General features: G+C 32.3%; 2 protein-coding genes across 3 annotated transcripts; one reads left to right on the top strand and one right to left on the bottom strand.

Moving 5' to 3' along the window:
* Positions 1–5,709: 5,709 nt before the first annotated feature.
* On the top strand, positions 5,710–9,991 carry LOC113398583 (coatomer subunit epsilon). Its single transcript, XM_026637385.2, has 7 exons — positions 5,710–5,829; positions 5,954–6,145; positions 7,202–7,293; positions 7,841–8,006; positions 8,422–8,533; positions 8,753–8,868; positions 9,751–9,991. Exons 1-7 carry the CDS (start codon positions 5,728–5,730, stop codon positions 9,877–9,879), a joined length of 909 nt encoding a protein of 302 aa, XP_026493170.2. The 5' UTR covers positions 5,710–5,727; the 3' UTR covers positions 9,880–9,991.
* Positions 9,992–10,352: 361 nt separating this feature from the next.
* Positions 10,353–17,838, bottom strand: LOC113398580 (collagen and calcium-binding EGF domain-containing protein 1). 2 transcript variants are annotated; one of them, XM_026637381.2, is made up of 9 exons: positions 17,634–17,838; positions 15,082–15,210; positions 14,787–14,935; positions 13,633–13,778; positions 12,596–12,752; positions 12,032–12,129; positions 11,603–11,772; positions 10,780–10,925; positions 10,353–10,571 (listed from the first exon to the last, which is right to left on the bottom strand). In XM_026637381.2, exons 1-9 carry the CDS (start codon positions 17,759–17,761, stop codon positions 10,375–10,377), a joined length of 1,320 nt encoding a protein of 439 aa, XP_026493166.2. In that variant the 5' UTR covers positions 17,762–17,838; the 3' UTR covers positions 10,353–10,374. The 2 variants fall into 2 exon arrangements, with proteins under 2 accessions (XP_026493166.2, XP_026493167.2); XM_026637382.2 differs by having other exon boundaries at positions 12,032–12,111.
* Between the last annotated feature and the right edge of the window lie 5,965 nt (positions 17,839–23,803).

The following is a 23,803-nucleotide window of genomic DNA, read 5'->3' as shown; positions in this document are numbered from 1 at the left end:
TATTTTCTTAATTAACATTTTTTTAGAACTCTTTTTTTATATATTGTATAGGTTGGCGAATGAGCATATGGGCCACCTTATGGTATGTGGTCACCATCGCCCATAGAAAATGGCGCTGTAAGAAATATTAACCATTCCTTACATCGCGAATGCGCCACCAACCTTGGGAACTAAGTTGTTATGTCACCCTTCAAACCGGCACACAACAATACTGAGTACCTACTTTTGTTTGGCGGTAGAGTATCTGATGGGTGGGTGGTACCTACTCAGGCGGGCTTGCACGAAGCTCTACTACCATTTAACTTTTCATTTTTTTTATTATAACAACCCTTATATTATTCAATTATGAAATATTGCTAAAGAATATAAACATTACCGAAAGATTGAACAGAATTAACGTTATAAAAATAAAATTAATTACTTATGGTTTTCTTAATATAAATTAAATAAATAAGTCAATTTTAGTCAAGGTTAAAGGATTTTCGGATATTAAATTTATACCAGTAGATTGTCGAATTAAATAAACACAATTAAAGCGGTATCCTTATTAAATATTCTAAATTATTTTTCGAGTACATACATATTTCTATAGTCTATTCCAATCAAAAGTGGACAAAAGCAAAATAAACAACATTTGACATCGAATTGAAGCGATATCATTGGTCGCGGGCTTTTTGAATGTCGACGAAGCTGTTATCGAAATTTAGGAAGTAAAATTAAAGTGGATATAAATAGTTATTTGAATTATGTTGTATTATAAATAAAGATATGTTAATCATAAATTGTATAGCTGAGTTATTAGGAGAACGCATGGAATACGTAAATCTAGGGTTCGATTGGAATAGGCTACAGTGGCTAGATTATAAGGCTGTGTCGGAGAGCACATTACATCATTGGTCATACGGATACGTGAAATTGCCATTTCATTGGAGTGAGGGAATAGACGTGTTTGTGGCACATACTTGTGCACATGATCATCTGATCGGTGACTTTGAAATTGGCTTGATTTTAAATTGACTGCCGTGTCTGAAATTCGGTGATACTCATTATCATGCCCTAGCTTCATCAGATGTACTAGATAAAAAAACCCTGTCTAAAATCGCAGATAATCTTGACCTAGAACTGTTATACAACAAATGATTATCGTCGGACTGGTACACTATTTTAACCCTTATTTAAGTAGGTAATGCTTACGATAAATACTTATGGCGCAGACATCACTGAAATTTTATAAGCATTTGAAGGATAATAGTCTTTTTGTCTGTCTTTTTTCGACATTTTTGTCATGCAATAATGCTATGAAGAATACAAATCTTACCTAGACAAGGTGACGCTCAACTCACAAATACAAAGAGCTTCGTAACGTTTATTTACAAGACGACAATCTCGAGGTACATGGAACATACGAACAAGCAACACAATTACGAAATATCTCATTGTACAGAAGTACAAGAGATGGAAGATCCATAGATTTTTAGTTCAAAGTCGGTGCTGTGGGGTGTCCAAGCGTTAGAATAGACACTTGACATAATTAAAAGCATATACATACATAGTATCTTAATATACGTTCAAGCTTAGTATGTAAACAACAATATAGATTTAGATCAAGCTCAGATTTAGATCAAGATTAGATCAAGCATATGGTCGTAGAGTAAGTTTGTCTTCTATGGGATGTTAAAGTACATATGTATCACCGATTAATAAAACAAAACATTCTACATATATCAATTCTGTGTTTCGAAGGAAGCATTGCATATTGCACAACAAGTATGACAAATTTTATAAGCCACAAAATATACGTTAACAGAACATTTATAAAGCTATAAAAACCCATAATGTATATAAACACCTTAAAGCGAAGGCTTGTCAGTGCTTGATAATTAATCGGTATTTTTTCTCAAATATATTTGTACCCTATATTTCTTAACACCTAATTAATTATTATTAACGCAAATTACGACGGTAGAATTTCCTTAAACAGACAGTACAAACTTCAAATTAAGGGGGTTATTCGATGCGTGAGAATATCCCGATCGCCGACTTTGTCACCCTCCGCGCAACTCAAGTTCAGGAATAAGTACACGGCGGGACAACAATACGTAATACAAAAGTACGCAGGTACTGATTTTTTTCTTGGCCCCTTTAAGAACATCTGCTTATAAAACGCCGGATAGCAGATGCGAGACGGACTATTGTGCCGGTGAGCATTTTTTTTTGCGGCGCACTGTGAGCGCTAAGCGGAGCGGATGTGCGCGCAGACAAGTTCTGTATGGAGAATCAATTTTGGAGCATCGAAAAGTTTCCGTAGTTTCTTCGGTTTTTATTTACGATTTTTTTTTATATCGGAAGCTCGGTTCCGGTATGAAAATATAAATGATGAATCCCTTTTTTGAGAATACTTTCTGTTGCTTATTAAACAATTTGACGTTTCGACTGCTTTACGTACATCATAGAAAAAATAAAATCACATGGTTTAATTTATTCAAAAATAATATATTTTACCCTTTTTATTTTTATTTTTACACTGGCGCTCGAAATTACTCCTGATAACTAATTTATGTATATACATACACATACATACCTACATTATTTTCTGGGGGTTGAATATAGCCCTATTTGGTGGATATATAATTTAGTAAAATACATGCATTTTTTATATTTATAGTATTACATTTATTAAAAAATGATTTTAATTTGTTTCCTTACATAAAGAAAGTATAAATAATCCGATCGAACTATTTATCACAGCGTAATTTATAAATAACAATGAAACAACAAATTGTCATTTGTCACTGCGTATGAAGCTTCGAGTTACCTTGAAGTAATAATATTTTACTTTTACGTATTAAGGAGAAGTTAAAAAGTAATCGGAAGTTATATATTTTGGTAATTCTTCATACCTTCTTGCCCTATGATTAAACGCTAAACTTTTCCTGCAGCAGAATAAACTCGCGTCATTAATTTGGTTCAACTTTTCATCAAAACAACTGAAACGTAATCATTTAATCGCTACGGAGAATTTATGTCAGCCTACGATGGGATCAAAGAACTTTCAATTTCGAAAAACACAAAAGATTCCTTAATAACAGTAGGCTCATTTGAGGCTATCGGTTGAGTTTTCGCGAACAAATGACAAGGATGAAGATATTGTGATTTTGCAAGAGGAAGTGAAATGGAAGATTTACTTCCCTGTGAAACTTCCTCGATGTCTCAGCGAGAGTGGAGCCCGTCATAAGGGTTGTGATGGAAAAGGGTCAGCACTTGTAGAGTTCAGTGAACTTTGCACTACATCGGACAATTGTTTGGTGTTATAACAAAAATTTAAGGAAATTTAACATTAAAATACTAATTTTATCGAAGTATAGGTTCGAGACTTGTAAAAATAAAGTACACGATATTGATATAATAATTCGTTACACTTACTTTACGTACAATTAGTTAATTATATATATATACAAAGTTAGCAACTCATAAATTATTTTAATAATAAATATAAATATTTGTTAGTTATATATGTAGTTTGTATGTTATATTTATAATAGCAACTTAGTTTCTTTATGAAAAAAATATGAAATTGTGTCATCCTTTCTAGAAAATTCACATTAAATAATATTATTCTGTATACATGGAGGAATACATATACGTAACAAGTTATTGAAAATGAATAGTATATTCAAATTTCGCATTTAAATCCAGAACCGATATCGTCCAGATCAAAATCGACCCAGTAAATTCACTTCGTTAGGCTACTAAAATAAAATTAAATCAAATATCTTTCCCACCGCATAAATCTTACCCCATTATTGGGTGAGTTCCGATAAGATTTTGCGCTGCAAAAATTCATTCAAGCCAATGACCCCAAGGTACAAAGGTACCTTGAGAGACCTTTCACAGGGCCCGAACATCTGTCGCTGCACCGGGCCTGCATACGGCGGTTATAATTTTCTCGACGGTTAAGTTTCGTTGTGACGTTTTCATAAACGTCTCGGTGTATTGTGGGGTTTAAAAGTAAATTGAAAGTCGATTCACAGAAACGTCGTCAACTGAATTAAATTTGGGTAGCTTGTCCGACTTTTTGTGCCTACTTTATTGTTTGGTTTTGAGATATGTATTTCGTTTTTTAAGGATTATTACATGTGTTTAAAATTTTATTTGTTATGAAACATTAAGTAAACAATATATTGTCACAAAGACCTAATTAAGCTTACTTATTTTCTTTGAATATAGTTATCAGAATCAATCATACCATTAAAAACTGCGTAGTATTTATGTGACTTAAAAAAACCTAAACATTTTTTTTGCATTGAGTAGTTATAACAATGTAACATTATCGTAAACACACAAAATGCATATATCTACTATTGTACCTACGTGTCAACGATATCTACTAACTCATTTTAATGATACAAAGTACAATAAAATCATAAAATTAGGAATGCCTTAAGACTGATTTCAGCAATTAAGCGCTGCATTTGTTCACGGCTTAAGTTTTTTTTAATGGTTACCTGCTATAAGTTATATTGCTTTTAAGATAAGATAGACGTCGTAATATTGGCCAGTGTGTCGGAAATCACTTAGTTAAAATGTAACTTGATTAGAATGACAGTTGTTAGCAATAGCGATAAAGCTTTGTGGTGTCGTCTAACGATTGCAAGAGTGATTTATATTGGCATACGAAAAATTTTATATAGTATATCCGTCATGATGATACTGTCACATAAATATCTTGCATATTATATAATGCAGTTTTAAATTTAAAAAAATGTTTTTATTTATAGTAAGATAGATTGCTAATGCATATACAAGGATTCATAACTGTTTATCAAAAACATTTCTTATTAGGTACTATGCGATTTGGCCATGCAACCATCCCTTGCAACGCCAATGCTCTACCCACCTTGAGCACGAAGATGTTATGCCCCTTGTACGTATCATTACACAGCACACTCAGCTTTCAAAGCGGAATGCAAAAATATTAAGTGCTTGACGGCAAAAAATGAGTGGGTTATACCTACTCAGACAGACTTGCACTAAGTTCTAACAACAAGTAATTTTCACGAACTAGTCCTGAGTATAATTTATTTTAATTTTTCTAAAATATTTATGTTTTTGTCAATAAGGAATTCATATTTTGATTCGTATATAACAACTGCGTAATTTTGCTTAGCAATTGCGCACCTTAATATTTATATACCTGAGTTTGTGGAAGGTTTTATTGTTCCTGCAAAAAATTGGAACTTACCTTACCTTTTGAAACAAAATCATTGAAAAGCGTTGTATTGTCCATTGAACGCTACAGAGATAAGAGAACTTTCTAAAGAATGTTATAATAATAAAAATACTAGTTGTATTTTAATCGCACCTTACCTTCTTTTTATCTTGTCTTCTTAACAATCGATCATAATTTGGATTTTGAATTATACACAAAACATTCATTGAAGCATACGAAAAGGTGAGACGCATGTTTTATTCAAAAAGTTTGTACAAATTAATAAAGAACAAAAAAGGAGATTACTTTTTTAAATACAAAATGAAAAGTATATATTTTATATTTCTATATACTTTAATTTTAATGAAAAATAGATTTTTATTTAGTTGAATCGATAGTATATTTTTAAACCATTCAATATTTTTTTCAATAACATTTAATTCATAATTTTGCAGTGTTTTTGAACTGGTAATCTAGCCGTCATTGTCGCAAAGTGACAATTGACATTTTTTGTCAAGATGGCACGTCAGCAGCAGGACGTTGATGAACTTTTCGATGTTAAAAATGCTTTTTATGTTGGAAACTATCAACAAGCCATCAACGAGGCACAAAATGTGAACGTGAGTTAATTATTACAGATTTAAAACTGTAAAATTAAACAATATTGACAACTAAAGTGCCAATATCGAATGCTTAGGAGAATTTTAATATTTTTGCCTTAACTTCAACTTTTATCACTTTCAGCCTTCTTCTCCCATGGTATCTCTACAAAGAGATTCTTTACTCTATAGATCTTACATTGCCCAAGGTAACTTCAGAATTGTACTTCAAGAACTTAGAAGTGCCGACCCGATGCTACAACCTCTTAAAAGCTTAGTGGAATACTTGTCTCCTGATGCTAATAAGCCAGCCATTGTGGCTGACATTGACACTAGGGTAAGTTTTGTTACTATTGTTTAAATTAAGTAATATCCTATTAATGTCCCAGAGGTCGGCTTTAAGCCTCCTCACTGATTGAAAATATGGTTATAAGCTACTTTCAACACACTGATCCATGTAAATGTGTGGATTGTTGTGTACACATGGATTATTTTCATCTGACACATGCAAGATACAATGTTTTCCTTCACGGCTGAGCACTACATTAATTATCAAAACAATTGCATATAAAAAGTGCTACTGAAACTTGGGCAAAATTTGAACCATTTATTGTTAAATAAATATAAATTTAATATATTAAAAATACTGCTGCTACAAATATATTAAAAATATAAATAATAATAATTCATTTCAAAGATATATAACCTTGCTTCTAAGTAAGTAAGTAAGTCATAAGTAAACATATTTTAATGTTGCATATTTGGTCCAAATATTCATATAGCATTTTTTTATTTTTTTTTATGGCATTGGTTGGCGAACGAGCATATGGGCCACCTGATGGTAAATGGTCACCACCACCCATAGACAAAGGTGCTGTAAGAAATATTAACCATTCCTTACATCACCTATGCAGCACCAACCTTGGGAACTAAGATGTTATGTCCCTTGTGCCTGTGATTACACTGGCTCACTCACCCTTCTAACCGGAACACAACAATACAGAGTACTGATACTTGGCGGTAGAATATCTGATGAGTGGGTGGTACCTACCCAGACGGGCTTGTACAAAGCCCTACCACCAAGTAATATTTGTATCCAGGACAATTCACCATGACATCTTGATGAAAACCAAATTTAAAAATAGAGCATTTCTCCATATCTCAATAAGCTAAAGCAGAACAGTTTATAATAATACTAGACACCAATCACCATCTCTAGCTCCACCCTTAGACTTTCACTACCACATACAGAGTGTTTATAAAAAATGATTAGTTGAGTAGTTAAGACATTAAAGTGTAACAAACAGTTTTGCGTTTATAATATTTGGTACATTATGCATCCTAGAAATTTTAATATATATTACTAATTATTGTTTTATATACACACTTACAGGTTGCTAAGGGAACTGAGCTTACTAATGAAGTATTTTTAATTGTCGCTGCTACCATATACTATCACGAAGAAAACTATGAAGCTGCCTTAAAGTAAGTGACTACATGAAATTGCATATTTTTTTTTTAATCCAAATTGATGATAAAATTATGTCATTTCTTGTTTGACAGTATTGTTTTACTGTTATATTTAACAAGCAATTGTTAAATACTATAATACGGTAATATTTGTTGAAATTAAAATGATATTTTTTTATTTACATAAAATTGTATTCATTTATTTGTGAAATGAAATAAACATTTAAGCCATTACGTATCAAAATAAAGTCCATTAAAAAACAATACATTTGATATAATTAATAAATAATATATTAAACATTAGTAATAGAATTCAATGTAAATTATAAAACCCACAATATAAATTACTCATATTGCAAAAATATTGCGTAACAAATTAATTACAACTGGGATCTCTGTTTATGTGTGCAAATTTACATTTACATTTCGTAGTACCTATTTTCCTAAACAAACTACAGCATCGTATAATATGTATTGTGAAATAAAAAGAATGTTAATATGAGGACATCTGGATTAAAATCTGTAATGATCAAATCTTAACTCTTTGATCAATTTATTTCAGAATCCTCCATGGAGCCGAGGCATTGGAGCTGCGTGCATTCACTTTACAATGCCTGTTGGCTATGAATCGACCAGACCTCGCTCGCAAGCAGCTGAAAGCATTGCAAGATATTGAAGATGACAGCACTCTTACACAATTAGCTCAGGCTTGGCTCAATTTGGCACAGGTATGTTTTTGTATTTCAATATTTAAGCTGATAGATGCACGAGTTACTTGACCTTCACTGATATGGCATTGAAATTTCCTTACTCAATCAATATGATAGTATCATGATCATGATGTTGATGGATGGACGGATGATGTTATGTCTGTATACTGGCTCACTCATCCCTCAAACTGAGAATTCTACTCAAGTTCTATTATATTAATCTGTGTGTATTTCACCAAGCAATCTACTTTTGTCTCTATCAGTCTACTCAGCATAATATATGTGCACACACAATATTGACTACAGTAGAGCAGTATTGACTGTTAAATAAAATTGATTGTAGTTCCTATCTTGACCTACCTGGATATTAATTATAATTGTTGATAATTTATTGTTAATCTATTAAGATACTTACATTGATTATTTGTTTTAGGGTGGGCCTGGAGTACAAGATGCGCACTACAGTATAATGGAATTGGCTGAACGCCTCGGAGCTCTGGGCGCCGGACCCGCAGCTGTAGGTGCTGCTGCAGCTGCTTCCAGAGGTTCACTTCTTTCTTAAATTTGCTTTGAAATTTAAGTATTTATTATATTAGGTTGTTGTCAGTTATTCTCGGTTAAAATCAGTATTAGCTTTACATTTAATATAATCCTGTAAGTTGACGATTCATAGGTGCAGGTACTTGAACAATTAATCATTATATCTTATTGTGGATTTTCTTCATTTCTCTGTGTTAGACTTATTTTTATTTTCATTATTGCAGGCATGTGGGAGGAAGCTGAGCAGATGTTAACAGAGGCTCAAGCTCGAGCTCCACAACAGCCTGAGTTGCTCCTAGGTCTGGCCGTCACGGCTGCTCACAGCGGCAAGCCGCCTGAAGTAAGCATAACTTTGCCTTATTATATTTATCATAGGAGCCCATACTTGGGGTTTTGGCATAGAAAGAAAGATATATTTTGTAAAACTCAGTATAATATAATTAATTGGTATATTGATCCAATAGGAAAGTCAATCATAGGGGACATAGCCTTCTTTTTATTAACTAAATAGTGTAATATAATTGTCTCAACACTTTATTTATTTTCTTTTTTAAACAATATTTTCAATGAAAGGCTTTGTTTTGTTATTAGCATTTGTGACTTTTTAATTTCAACAACGATGATATGATATTATCAAACTATGAATAGGGTTTATAATAATCGCTTTTTCGTGTAATACTCATAATACTGTACTTTGTTGTGGTATAAATAAAGTGCATTTTACAGTATTAAAAAAAAATTATATTTGTGTCTAGACACATTGTTCAAACTCAACTGTTACTGTCGTTGCTCATGTATGACAGGATTTGTTGTTACTCTCATTTGTTTGTGTGAATTTTTGATCGTAATTTGTTACTTTAAAAGATTTATGATTGTATAATTATCATAGTAATTAGATTAATAATGAGTGGAAAAGATATATTAAAAGATATAATCACTTCTTCATAGATACTTTGGTCTGTCAGAGTTGGATAATTTCTGCTTAGAACTTCTGTGCCAACGCTCTTTCGTTCGAAAACTATTTTTCGTTATTTACTTTGACAAGGTTTCGTAGCATTCTGCTATTGAGAGAATTATACAAACATATTCTTGTTCCACAACAACATAATTATTCCTTTAATAATGAATATATTATTTAGAACAGTGGTTGAATGAAGTTCAAGTAAAACACTTGTTTAACTGTTTAATTACGCTCTAAGAAATATAAGTATTATTTTTTCAGGTATCATCTCGCTACCTCGATCAGCTGTTGGATTCACACCCTGAACACCCCTTCACTAAAGAGTACAACGCTAAGGCCAATGAATTCAAGCGCGTAGCTGCTCAGTACGAGCCGTCAGTTGCGAGCTAAACTATTCCTTATTGTATGTGTCATAGTGAAGAATTTTATTTGCATTGTATTCGTATATTAAAATAAATATTATCTATATTAATTACAGTTTGATTTTATTATATCGATTGTTGTATAAAAGGTGTACCCGAAAATAAATATATTTATTTATAACGTATATCTGATACATTTCGTTTTATGAGACAGCCTCGTTGGTCTAGTGACTAGAAGGCCGTAGATCACTAGGTCCTAGGTTGCATGTCCAGGTCGGGCTTATAATTTTTTTTGAGTTTTCACGTATAAAGTACACATTATCTTAGTTCATATTGCGGCGGTGAAATATGGAATTTATGGGTGGTACCTACCCAGATGGGCTTGCACAAAGCCCTATTAACCTAGTAGACATCTACTACTGACTTATCAACGGAACTTTTCTCATTTTTAAAGATTTTTTACAAATAAATCAGGGATTAGTGATTGAAACAAGATACGCTATTTATCATAAATTATGTATTCCTAGTAGAAACTATAATCGTAATCAGTGTCAACATCGTCTTCGTCATCTCCGGAACTAGTTGCGTTTGCCAGGAGTCGGAGTTGTTTAAGTTTCTCGTCCATGTCTTCAAATTCCAGAGCATCGGTACTTTGATCACCTTTGATCAGTGTCCAATCTGTTGTGGTCTCCGAGTCTCGAATGATTTCGCCATTTAGACCTAACGATAAAATAAAATACATCAGGATATAAAATCTGTTTGTAGACAACAAAGGAAAAATCCTTTTAAAAAATAGTGAATTTCTAATTAGCCTTATTTCTTCCCTGCTCCTTTAAAGGTAGGTTTCCGCCCAATATATTCCTTAAAAATGATAAAGTACTTTTATTTCGATGCATAACATCGATACACTTTGTTTTTGAGAACATACCGCGTGGAGATATCTCGACGGGCCCGGCGCCGACGATGGCAGGCGCGGTGTATGCTTCCAGTTCTTGTTCTATTTTGCGCTCTTTTTCTAACTGTTCTTGCTTGTGTTGGCGACGCCAAGCCTTCTGCAGATTGAAACGTTCTGGCCTTGAAAATAAGATATACAGTTAAATACATTATTATAATAATTTATTTTTTAGTATGTTATAATACTAAAAAATTACATGGGCAAGGCGTTGTTTATTATTTTTAAAACAAGAAGTATCGTAACTAGATACTGGTCAGGTGGGTGAATCTCTGCAGCGCAACCTTCAGGGGGAGTACTTAACAGTTCTACAGTAGGCCACTAGGGCAGAGGCAAACACAGTTACAATATTATGCTAACCCCAAAGAAAAAAACTTCTATCTAATTAAGATTGGCACATCATTACATTACAAACAGCGCTTCAAACTTAATATATATATAATATCTAATTTTAATATCTAGGTTTCAGCATATATTTATGGTGAAACCTAGATATTAAAACCTAGATTTTTAGTCTCATACACACGTACACGTAAAATTCAAATCTTTGGCGTTCTCAATATTTTTTTGGCTAGATCACAAGACTTCTTGGGAGTTTTATTCCAAGAAATCTTGTGACCACAGTCCAGGCTCTGCCGAGCTATGCTTACGCTCTTACATGGGTCGGTGAAGTGTGTAATAACACTAAGGAAACCGATTATTTAACAGTGCAAGCACAGCAAAATGTGTGTGTAATAACACAGTAGAGCGGTGTACGTATTATGTAATTTAGATAACAATTTAATGAGTTTCTTATTACCGTTCACCATCTTTGTAAACTTTTTCTTCTAGATTATGTATGTCGTGCCTAATGTCCGCTAGCAGCAGTAGCATGAGGTCAAGCGAACCTTTTGGTCCACGCGCACCTCGCGGTCCCCGTGGTCCAATGTCTCCCTTTGGCCCTTCCATACCAGATGGACCAGGTGGACCCTGGAATAAAATAGTTTATTATAAAAAATATACCATTTTTTAAATTTATAATAGCTAGTTTCTACTAAATTCCTTTTATAATTCTTAGCCATTATTCTTGTTTAAAAAAAAGTTCCTTTTTGTCAATTAAGGTACTTCATAAATGGTTTTGCATTTTAATAACAAGAGTATTTACTTAATTGGAAGAGATAACCTTTCTCAGGTTATTACTAAACGTTATAACATAATGTTGAAAAGTGTTTTTAGGAATAGTACAAACCCTCGGCCCTCTTTCACATCGGCAGTAACCACCTTCCAACGGCGCCGTTGCGTCTAGCACCCTATGGGTGTACGTGCCTTCTGCGAAGCGATCTGCATCTACCAATTAAATAACAATTTATTTAAATGTAGTGCTTTTAATTACACGAGGAAATTGATTGACAGTCAATAATTTGTTTGTCGCGTTGTTATATGAGTATAACACTAAAAATATCTGCTCCCTAATTTAATTTTGTCGAACATCTTTGTTAAAACAAATTAAATAAATATTTTTAGCCATAATAGAAGCAGTACTTGCGGTTACGAAAAGTCCACTTGAATATGATATTTGAAAATATTAATTTAGATTTTCGTTTAGCCACATACACGTGGTCTACTAGTCCATTAGATTTCTTGAGTATTAGGGATCAATAAATGAAAGGATATTTGGAATAATGCGTGGAAGCAATATTAAAAATACAAATTGATTGACTGTGTTATTAGTTACTATAATAATGTTGAATTTAATTCATGTAGAAATAACGTTTGTTTATCAAGAAGTGCTGTATTTGTGGTACATATCTACCTTCGCCTTTTATGACTGGGTTTTCCAATATCTTTTTAAGTGCGGCCTGTGTCGTATGTAATTGATCGCTAAGTTGCTTGACTTTTCTTGACAGCCATGACACAGTGTCGCAAGGTGCGTAACAGCGGGAAGACGCGCGGACTAGTGGTAGCGGCTCCTAGGAAAAAATTAGTATTGCGACTATAGGAAATATGTCTCATTAAGGAAATAAAATATAAGTCAATAACGCCTAATATTATGGTATCCTATTAAACGCTATATTGTTGGTGACATCTGCCTTTAATAGAAATTTCCAATCGTCGTTTCGGCGCCAGAAACAGCATCTGCGCTCAATGCATATCTCAGCAGCGAACCACATTTACGATCGGAACAGTAGTTGATAAACAGTGCTCGCCTGCGGTATTATGGATACTTGAAGGGAAATCATTTTCAGTCATTTCTTCTGTGCAAGCATTACTTATAGTAACCTAATTTCATTTTTTATCTCTGACAAGAAAACGATAGTTTTGACTATTTAACTGTTAAAGTAGGAATTGTCTATATCTAAATCTCGTTGTATTTGATAAGTTAATAAGGCTATGATGAGTAGGGTCAATGTAGGAGGATTCTTTAATAGTAGTTTAATAAGTCAATAACTTAAAAGTCGTAACAATCTCAATAATGTGTGACTGATTCTCAAAGAAAGCTCAAATTTTGTCCTCCTTGTATTGACGTCGTGTCTAGACGAGCTTACGCTGCAAAGGTTTGAAATAACTAGACATGCAGCCCAAAGCGAATGCCGCCTACAACGTCTATTTGTGACGTACATAAGTATTTGAAAGAGACCGTAACAGTTCATTTTGTGTAAGGTTATTATTGTAGGTAGTTGTTTATACGACGTGTAAACAGTTTCTCTTACCGAATACATTGTTATAGAAATGGATTAAATAAATCCATTTATATATTTCCTTGAATTATATAAAGAGGGTCGTTTTATTTTCACAAAAAATCGTAAAAATAAAATAATTCTATGAATCATGAAACAAAAACCTTCGTACCTGTAAAGCAATGGCTATGGGTTGTACGCATCTTCTACCGTCACTTGCGACACTGTATGGTAGGTTACATTCACAATGGTACCCTCCAGGGTCATTTACACATCGCTGCTCACATCCCCCATTATTGCTCTTACATTCATCAACATCTGAAATGATATAATTCCTTATCGTTTAACTTATATCCATCAATACCGAACATTTACGATATCATTAGATAATAATATGCATGTTTATAATAATAATTCATGCATAATTCTACAGATTATGTACCTGAATATTAAAAAGTTATTTAATAATAAAAAACTAAAAATTTATTATATAAATGTCAGAAAGTTAAATGGAACAATAATTATTAAAAAATTGTAACAATTATACAAGAATGAAGTAACATAATTCGTTTTTCATTATTTCACAAGTGACGAAGTGAGTTCTTACAGTGAAACGTATACATATACATATAATACTATAAATTAACGTTAATTCCAATAAGCCCCATTGAATCTTCATTTTACAAAATGTATGAAGCATAAAGCTTTTGGCTGATTCCTAATTCTTAATATTCAGACCATAATGATTGTTAATTGGTGATCGATATGGTCGGTTGGTGATAGATAGATAGATTAGATAAAATAATCTAAATGGTAGTTCGATTGAATAAAAAGCCCTTTCACATTCAATAGATTTATCTTAAATAGGAGAAGAGTTTTGCCCAGCAGTGAGTTACGTACAAGCTGTTTTGTTTAAATAGACTACGTCAAACTATCTTAACCTCGACGAGTTATTTTTGTGATTTCTCGTTTGCTCGAGTAATTAACGTTTTGATATTTTATAGAGGAAGTGGTAATAAAATATCTTATGAGATTCGTAGTCTAGTTTATAAATACGTCAATTCTAAATTAACAAGTTTATATAAATAATATCACAAGTAGAAACTGGAATTTAATTAATTTTTGTGTTAATATATATATATATATATATAAATACCCATTTATAATTTGTGTATTATAGTTTTGAAACTTGGATGCACGACAATATATATGCATATAGGTATACATAATTCATCATATAACCAAGTATGTATCAAAAGATAAATCATATATAAGAATAAAATACAACAATTAATAACTCTAGGTATAGATTAAGTGTTCAAATACCTATACAATATGGCTGCGTTTTCCTCCTATAGCTGTCAGGATCGAATCTGAACCCTGGGTAGCAAAAGCACCACACCCGCTGATCTCGAACTTCACAAGCCTGCTCACACAAGTGCAGACTACAGGGTTCCACTGATTTTAGTATGCAGCTGTGAACACGTGGGAAAATATATTAACGACAGAAAAATTACAACATGCAGATTTGTACCGCGACACTTAGTTTTTGAATGATTTTAACATGGAACATAGTACCTCTATAGTTATTATATATTTAAAAGATATGTGCGAAACAAACCGTCCAGCAATATAATTGTAGTCTTCGCAACAGGTCAAACGAATGCATTGCACGTCGACACCGTCCACTTTGCAAGTTTCACGAGATCGCAGTAGCTTGTCCGTGGGGCAAACCGTGTCTGTATCCACCCTGGAATTGATATTTATAAAGTGACTTCTTTGGGCTCAATAAGATTCAATTTTCAGCTTGTAGCCGTGTTACGTTTGTCTCTTTTTAACCGACTTCAAAAAAGGAGGAGATTCTCAATTCGACCATTTTTTTTTTTCATTACGTCGTGACTAGGTAAAATTCGATGGTTTTTTGAATATTGTTTCCGATGGGATATCCCATAGGTTACACGGCTAGTATTTCCATAGTTCATAAAAAAATACAAACTATACTAATAAACTAATACTAGAATCTATTTAAACAGTCGAGTTTTCAATCGTCTTTAGTTAATAATATTCTAAATATTTTGTGATGGCAATAAGCCTTTAGAAGTCTTATCTCAGATGATGTTGTCGTTCTCAAATTGCACCTATTAAGAAAAATATTTATCAAAATGATGTAATTGTGTCAATAAAGCCCTGCCCTGCAGCTGGTAAACAATTATATAATAATTTAAACAAATCCTATCTAAACCTAAAATTTTCCAGAGCAAAAAAAAATAAATCAAAATCAACATATAAGTCTACTTTATTTAACTAGGTCATTTTACAAAACACTGGTTCGGAATGTAGATTGTACTGAGAAGAACCGGCAAGAAACTCAGTAGTTACTCTTTTCCAACATATCAAATATAAAGTGATGTTAGTTAAGTTCAATTATATATAACATATCCTGGAATTCAAAAAGTATTAGCTCTACGCTTTTTTATCATCTATATAATCTTGTACTGAATAATATGCTTATTTTACTTAAACTTATGAATCGGCAAAGTTTATTTATATATCTGCGGAATTTTGATATAGAAACTAAAACCTTGCCCCATGAAGAATTTATCGACTGTGGATTCAAAACTTGGTGTTATAAGTTCGTGTACATACAATGATTATCACTGATTCTATTAAAGTGGTCAATGTTACTGTGAATACACATATAGTGAAGAGCTGTGGTCTTGTTGTTTAAATTAACGAATACGTTAAAGTTTATATGACTGAAAAACGCTGTATGTGTTGAGTTTATTACTTATTTCATTTACGGGGAGCCAACAATTTTAGAACGGTCTGCATAAATCGAATCTCGTTAACAAGGGTCCGAAAAGAGTAGGGTCGAATATATTATATTTTTTATGGACATAAATGTGTTGGTTGTAATCGACAAGAGATATTGCCACTTTAGGAATGACTGATCGTAACAATAAATAAAATAAGATAAATATTTCAATTACGTTTAACTAGGGACAGATGATATCATGAATTAAATTTAGTTACTAGGGTAACATCTAGCTTAGGATATGTAAAGTAGCAAAGTGATGTAGTCATTTCTGAGTACACATCTGTGCTGCTTACTGTAGCAGCTACATATAATTTTAAAAGTTTGTTTTAAACTTTAAACTATAATAATGAACGAAAATGCCTACTAATAATAATTAATAATATAAGTTATGCAATACAGTTATACTGCCGAGTTAAAAATGCGAGGGTTCAATGCACTTAAAATGAAGTCCGATGCAATTGAATTACGCGACTATGTGGGCCCTTGTTCCTACGTTATTAATAGTGGCGGCAACTGTACTCGCAGTGAGCTTCTTGGAAAACACCGTGAGCTCAATAGTTTTTATGTGTTAAATGGACTTTCGTCCATATCTCTTAAGAAATAAGGTTCAGTAAAGATTAAAGAGTTATTTCAATTTAAAATATTCGAGCGTGTTGGTCACAGTGATAATTGTATTTATTGCATTCAAAATCGAAATGACGAGTCTAAAATTTAATTGAGATCTTTAGTCGTTCAACAGGAGTGGAATGTCGAGAAGTTAAAAAGGTTAAGATGTTTATTACTTTGTGAATTAAGTGATGATGGTCAAAAATTACAGGATTATTAACTTCATGCAATATTTTTTATGTGTATTTTTTGATCTAGGTAAGTATAATTGAATGTATATAACGGTGCTTATTAAAACATTGCAATACAATTGTTAAATTTACTATTTTTGTATCATTCAAAAGTTTTATGTTACCTAGTAAATACATTTTATCTCGTAATATTATAACTTTAGAAATTTAATAATATATTATATTAATTTTATATATATTCGTACATTATATAACGATGAAATCTAATAACGAAATTCTGCACTTGAATAGGAAAAGGAACTGCTATTTTATAATTATGGAACAAGAAAACTGTTTAAGAAATACATATACATACTTAATATTATATTGTTCTTAAGTTTACCATAACAGAGTATTTCTATAAAATACGGATATTGCTGACTTAAAATAAAATAAAAAAAAGTTAAAAGAGATTTAAATACAGAATAACGCCGGATACAATATTTCGTCACACAAAACTTAAAAACTGCACTGGCTCACTGCTCACTGCTCACAAATAACACTAAAATAGTCACTTACACGTCTATGGCGTCGTCACGGTAACCATCTTCAGCGTAATACCCTGTGTTTTCTTGACGACAGAGTACTAGGGTGACAGGAGAGAGGAGGAGTAAAGCGCAGGCCGCGCGACCGATCGACGCGCGCATCTTGACTGCGGTAGCCGCGGATATGCGTTTAAGCACAGATACCCAAACTCATTATTTTATTTATAATATGTACAATAAATACTTACTGTATGCAAAATCAGAATGCGAGTGGGTTTATCATGAAACGACATCGTCCCTTTATGATAACAATTGCGCATGTCATTCTTTGCAAAAATGCAGCTGTTGTGACAGAACTTTGTTGTATTTCCTTTACGATAACTTTACTGTTTTAAAATTTAATTATGATTATATAATGTAGTAAAATAAAAAAATATTTATTATTTAATAAACACAACTACAAAAAGTACAAGTGCAGTAAGAAATAATTTTCTAATTCAAGTTAACATTTCTTTTAATTTATAATAGTAGATAAGATCCACGAACAAACGGTAAGCTGTCAGCACAGCTAATAGACATTAGCACTTTTAAGAAATATTATCTACACCTTGTGACTTTTATTACACAGACTCGCTTTAGAGCAAAACTTGGTATGGCTGTTTGATGAATGAGATCATAAATTAGACCTTGTAAAATTATCGAAATTTTACGTTTAACTGACATCACACAATATCAACAATTAATTTAACCGTGCTTGGGTGCGTGGTTATAATTATGAAATATCTGTAGGTAATTAATTGTTACTCTATTATTAATATATAATATAAAATTATATTGGTGGTGTATGATATAATTACTTGGTGGTAGGGCTTTGTGCATGCCCGTCTGGGTAGGTACCACCCACTCATCAGTTATTCTACCGCCAAACAGCAGTACTCGGTATTGTAGTGTTCCGGTTTGAAGGGTGAGTGAGCCAGTGTAACTACAGGCACAAGGGACATAACATCTTAGTTCCCAGGGTTGGTGGCGCATTGGTGATGTAAGGAATGGTTAATATTTCTTACAGCGCCATTGTCTATGGGCGGTGGTGACCACTTACCATCAGGTGGCCCATTTGCTCGTTCGCCTACCGATAACATAAAAAAAAAATATATTGTCCTGTTTGCAAAGATATCGATTATTTGATAATATTTATTCACGCCTAACAGAGCTGTTTTATATTGTTGAATCGCGTATGTATAAAGTGAACATGTGTAAAACATCCATTAGAATAAATTGCCTATTAAGCCTATGTTTAAATTGTAGATTACAAGATGAACGAAGTCACTGTGTTAATGTCGTGACTAATTGAATAATTCAATTTAAAATACATCTTAATGCTTCATTGAATCACTTAAACAACATCGAGTTGTTTGTTATAAGAAATAAGATGATGATATATTATTTATTTAAACGTAAGTATTTGTACGAAAATAATGATAAGAAAAAAAAGGAATAATGTCGTTTCTTGGTAATTAAAATTCAAATAATTATGAAAAGCGATAAACATATACTTTTTGTTTTCGAATTGGGTTGTAAGTGTCCTTATAAATATTTATTTTTACATTACTTTATAAAAATATGAGATTTGATTTTAGAATTTTACATAAATCTTATAGAAATGAATGAAAAGTTTGGGTAGCACTGTATTGGCCTAGCATAGTACCGAAATAAACTCCAGTGCGTGCGGCAGCTCGGTTGGCCAGGGACGATTTTGTGTGTATTTTGTATTGATACCATGGTACATATTTAATCAGGACAGGACAGAGTTATGATTAATATTTAATTTACTACTACACGTGAAATATTCATAAGAATATAAAAAAATGTAGTAAAAGTTAAATTATCTTAGATTAAAGATATTATGAACGCACACAAATAATTTTGAAATTTAGTTAGATTTTGAAGTCTGAAGTCATTAAGATTACTTCAAAAATATTTAGCTAGTTATTACTATATGTGTAAAATATTGTCAAATGTGAACAGTCTCGACCAATGGCATAGGGCGCGACGTAAACTCACATTGGTGATAGGGCTCTTGTAGTTACTCAAAAGGGTGTTGAGATTTCGATTTCGGTTCGAGGCTCTTAACTATACAATTAATTACAGTCGTATGTAAAGTAAAGTATGTATACTCTATTCTAATGGGAATAGGAAAGAACCAAAACAAACCGTACTTTTATATATCACGAGTGTTTTGTTGATAAGTCCGCTATATGGTTTACTACACACAGTTCTTGATTAATATATCTTCACTTTTAATATAACAATATTTCACTTAACTACGTAAATCCACTTAAATTTGACTTTCAAAGTAACGAAAACAGTTTTGCCGACATTCAAAACGCCATTTTTCGATGAACGAACAATTAAAATTGAAGCCTCACTAAGGATGTTCACTAAACGAATGGAGAATGAATAAATTTATACAGATAAAAAATATATTATTTTAGTTTTAACATGCAGTTTAGATTTTTTTTTTTAAATATATATTTATTTAATTGGTTATAATATGGATTATCATATAATATAAAATATAGAAAGTTACATATTGTTCGATAAAAATGTTATTATTTTATATAGTAAGGTATTGACAAAAAATTTAAAAGAATTAATTCTTTTTACAGAAATAAAAAATCTTAAAATATAAATCAGTTTTATGCAAAGCAACACTTAATTTATAGTTTTGAAAATAATACAAAAGTAAGACATTATTCGGAATTATCAAAAGTTTTTTTCTTACGACCTGGCTTTGTTTAAGTGAACTGTAATTGTAACCGATTTAGTATTTACGACCTTTTGCTTTTGCCTACTGATTTTTGATTTGCCATCAACACGGCCTACGCTGATTGAACATTACTTTTTCGATTTGAAGATTAAGATAAGATGTTATTTTTAATTACATTTTGTTTTTTTTTCAAAAAATGTAATGCTAAGAAATGTATTTCAAGGTCAAAGTCGTTTTAGATATAAGATAAAGTAAGAGTTTCTTTGAAAGATATATAAAATTTTATTTATTCAAAACCTTAATATTATACAATACGTCATGTGTCTTGAAAATGCCACTTCATTATTGAAACATACAATGTTTCTTTTTATTAATGATGGAATAAAAATCTATTCATATATATAAAATTGTGAGTGTGTTTCTATGACTTATCACTGAAAATAACTACCTCTTTATAAGTTAATAAGGCTATTTGCGAAATACCACGATCCAAATCAAAACTAACGACCTAATTTTTATTTAAGCCTAAAAATGCTGCTAATTAAAAAATTTAATACGTACCTTTCTTGCAATTTATATAAATTTTATTTTAAAAAGTTACGTAAAACCAATAAAATATATCGTTCCTTAGCATTCTTTACCCATTCACTTAATAATTTTCTCCTCACTAGTGTAACTAAAATGTCATGTCAATTCAAGGTCAAAGTTGTTTATTTATCTTTTCTCCTATTCCCATTGGAATAGAGTGATAAAATATACGTTTAGTATTACGAAATTAGTCGATTCGTCGCTGCCAAGTAATTTTCAATGTTAAAGGTTATTTTGCACTAGTCTGGAAACAAATATTTACACATACACACATCTTATACAATACTAGTGTCAGTTGTCAGGTGCTAGGTATAAACAAGTGTCTTGGGGTTTAAAGAAAATTTATTCAAATTCAGTTCAGTGGTTTGGCTGTGAAAGAGCAACAGACAGACAGAGAGACAGATTTATTTTCGAATTGTCGCATAATTATACTTGACTAATGCATATTTTAGGAGAAATTGTATATTTTAAGTACGCCGCGTTACAAATTTTATCACCAGAACATTAGTCTAATTTAATAAAAACTTATCATGTGCAAAAATAACCTAAAAAGCTAGTAATAGATTATAGGACAACATATTTTATTAAATTACCTTTGTTTCATGTGCATAGTATGTGTGTGGTATTGTCGGTATACTACTGTTTTTATTTTTTCAAATAAAAACGAAAATCCTTGTTATAAATATTTCCTGGTTACATTAATGTATGAGATGGTTTGTTTACACTTGATCGATGCGCGCTCACGGCCGCTCTCCGGCCTACTGACATACTGGAGGCTGCAATCCAATAAAATCTTCCGCAATTACAATTTTACAATGAACGGTAGTATATCAAACACCTTTGAAACTTAAAAAAAAATTACATATTGGAATAATTTTAATTTAATTTTTTACAATACACTTGTAAATAATGGTTTAGATGATTTTTTATAAAACCTACTATATTATATAACAATAATTAAATGATGAAGTAACTCTGTCTCTCTGTCTTTTTGTTAGGCTTGCACGGCTAAACCACGGAACCGATTTTGTATTCAAATTCTTCAGCCTTGAAGATGAAAATGTACAAATGTGTATATAAGCTAATGAATAAAGTTACAATTGACTATTATAACGGTATAGTTTCCTAGTACAATAAAGGATGAAGAATAATAGGGTCCCATATGGTGTTGCCATACTTTGTCTAGATAAAAATATAAAAATGACTTTTCGATAAAATATCAAGGCCCCAATGGGGGTTACATAATGAAACTCTAAATGTTTCTATTATTTATCTTATTTCTATAATTTAATCAATCTTAAAGTTTAATGTTTAAATTAATGTATTAAAGTAAGTAAGCAAAGTAGCTATTTCTTATTTTTAAACCAGATTGTTATTCGAGATTAAATTAAACATTATATAAATTTCATTTTCACGAAATACATCCACGCGATCGAAGCCACGGTTTCCGCCAGTATAGTAAACTTTAATATGCAAGCTTACCTCTTCAGAGATTATTTATTCCTTATTCGGCTGTGCCCACCGGTGGCAAGTCCCAGCCTTGGTTTGGTTGCTTCTACAAAATGTCGTCACGCCGAAAGCAGGAACGCTACCATGCCCGGGCTAACGCATCGCCGTCTCGCGATGTAAATACCAGTCCAATCAGAAAGGAATATCTCTGCCTCTAGGTCCGTCAAAAACGTCATTGCTAAGGCAAAGATGCAGCACTTGGGCAGAAATGGTGCGAGACTGGTGCGCGGGAGGCGCAGGAACACTCTGGTCTCCCCCTAAGGTTGTTTTAGGGAATTTCTGTCAGCTTTCTTTTCCATTTCTGCAAAGGGACGATGAATCATTGGCTCATACTACGAAAGAGAAACCTGATCTTTTAGGCTCTTCCTTTCGTTCAGTTCAACTTTGGATTACCGAGGAAAGTTACCACCATAAAATCCCACTGAGTACCATGATGCCGGAGGTTAAATTAAGTCTGCTTTGGTGCACCCGATCCCTTAAATAAGCAACAGCTTAGACCCGTCCAATTATATACCTATGGCCATTACTTCGTTGTTCTCCAAGGTAATGGAGTCCGTTATAAACTGCCAGCGCCTGCGGCACGTAGAGGAACACCAGCTTATTAGCAACCATTAGTACGGTTTCCGTCGGGGTCGCTCAGCCGAGGATCTTCTAGTTTAACTGACACATAGAAGGACAGAAGCAATTGAAATCAAGGGGGAAGCATTAGCAGCCAGCTTGGACATAATTTTCGAAGATTCCTTCCTACGAGCTTTCTAGGAAATTATGCAACTGGATCATCAGCTTTGTGGCAGATCGGAGTATCAAGGTCGTCGTCGACGTTGCATGCTCTGATTTAAAATTCATCTACTCTGTTTCTCCTGCATATCAATGACTTGGTGCAAATCGGCAACATTCACTGCTATGCAGACGACAGTAACGTTCCATACACTATATGTACCGGTCGTGCTAATATTTTAATAATGGATAAAAATATATATAATAGAATTCATATTTTAAACATTCATTTATCAATAATTTTAAAATAGCAAATACATCCCTAAATACCCTACATAACTGTCACGTTTTAAAGATTATTACTGTAATTGTTATAATTTTAAATATAAAACGTTTTAGAAGTATATTTAAACTGACAAACAAAAAAAAATATTTGTTAAGTTATTATAATCAAATTAGTAAAATATAATTATATAAAAATGTAAGAACACTAATATTATATGTAAAGTACTGCCACCTAGGTTTAGGTTTGAGTACTAGATCTTTGAAGCTAAATAATCCTTATAGTCGTCGATAGATGGCGGTTAAAGCAAAATTATTTACAAAACTATTTTGTTTACTAG

This window comes from Vanessa tameamea, chromosome 14 (genome assembly GCF_037043105.1).
Source record: "Vanessa tameamea isolate UH-Manoa-2023 chromosome 14, ilVanTame1 primary haplotype, whole genome shotgun sequence".
NCBI lineage: Eukaryota > Metazoa > Arthropoda > Insecta > Lepidoptera > Nymphalidae > Vanessa > Vanessa tameamea.
Note: the sequence above shows the minus strand (reverse complement) of the source record. Positions and strands in the feature narration are given on the sequence as shown.

Excerpts from the sequence above, each read along its gene's own strand:
- LOC113398583 (XM_026637385.2), top strand. The coding sequence starts at position 5,728 with ATGGCACGTCAGCAGCAGGACGTTGATGAACTTTTCGATGTTAAAAAT. Across the intron at positions 5,830-5,953 it reads ACGAGGCACAAAATGTGAAC|CCTTCTTCTCCCATGGTATC; the intron begins GTGAGTTAATTA and ends TATCACTTTCAG. Across the intron at positions 7,294-7,840 it reads AACTATGAAGCTGCCTTAAA|AATCCTCCATGGAGCCGAGG; the intron begins GTAAGTGACTAC and ends AATTTATTTCAG.
- LOC113398580 (XM_026637381.2), bottom strand. The coding sequence starts at position 17,761 with ATGCGCGCGTCGATCGGTCGCGCGGCCTGCGCTTTACTCCTCCTCTCT. Across the intron at positions 12,753-13,632 it reads CCATAGCCATTGCTTTACAG|GAGCCGCTACCACTAGTCCG; the intron begins GTACGAAGGTTT and ends ATTTTTTCCTAG. Across the intron at positions 10,572-10,779 it reads CGTCGAGATATCTCCACGCG|GTCTAAATGGCGAAATCATT; the intron begins GTATGTTCTCAA and ends TTTTATCGTTAG.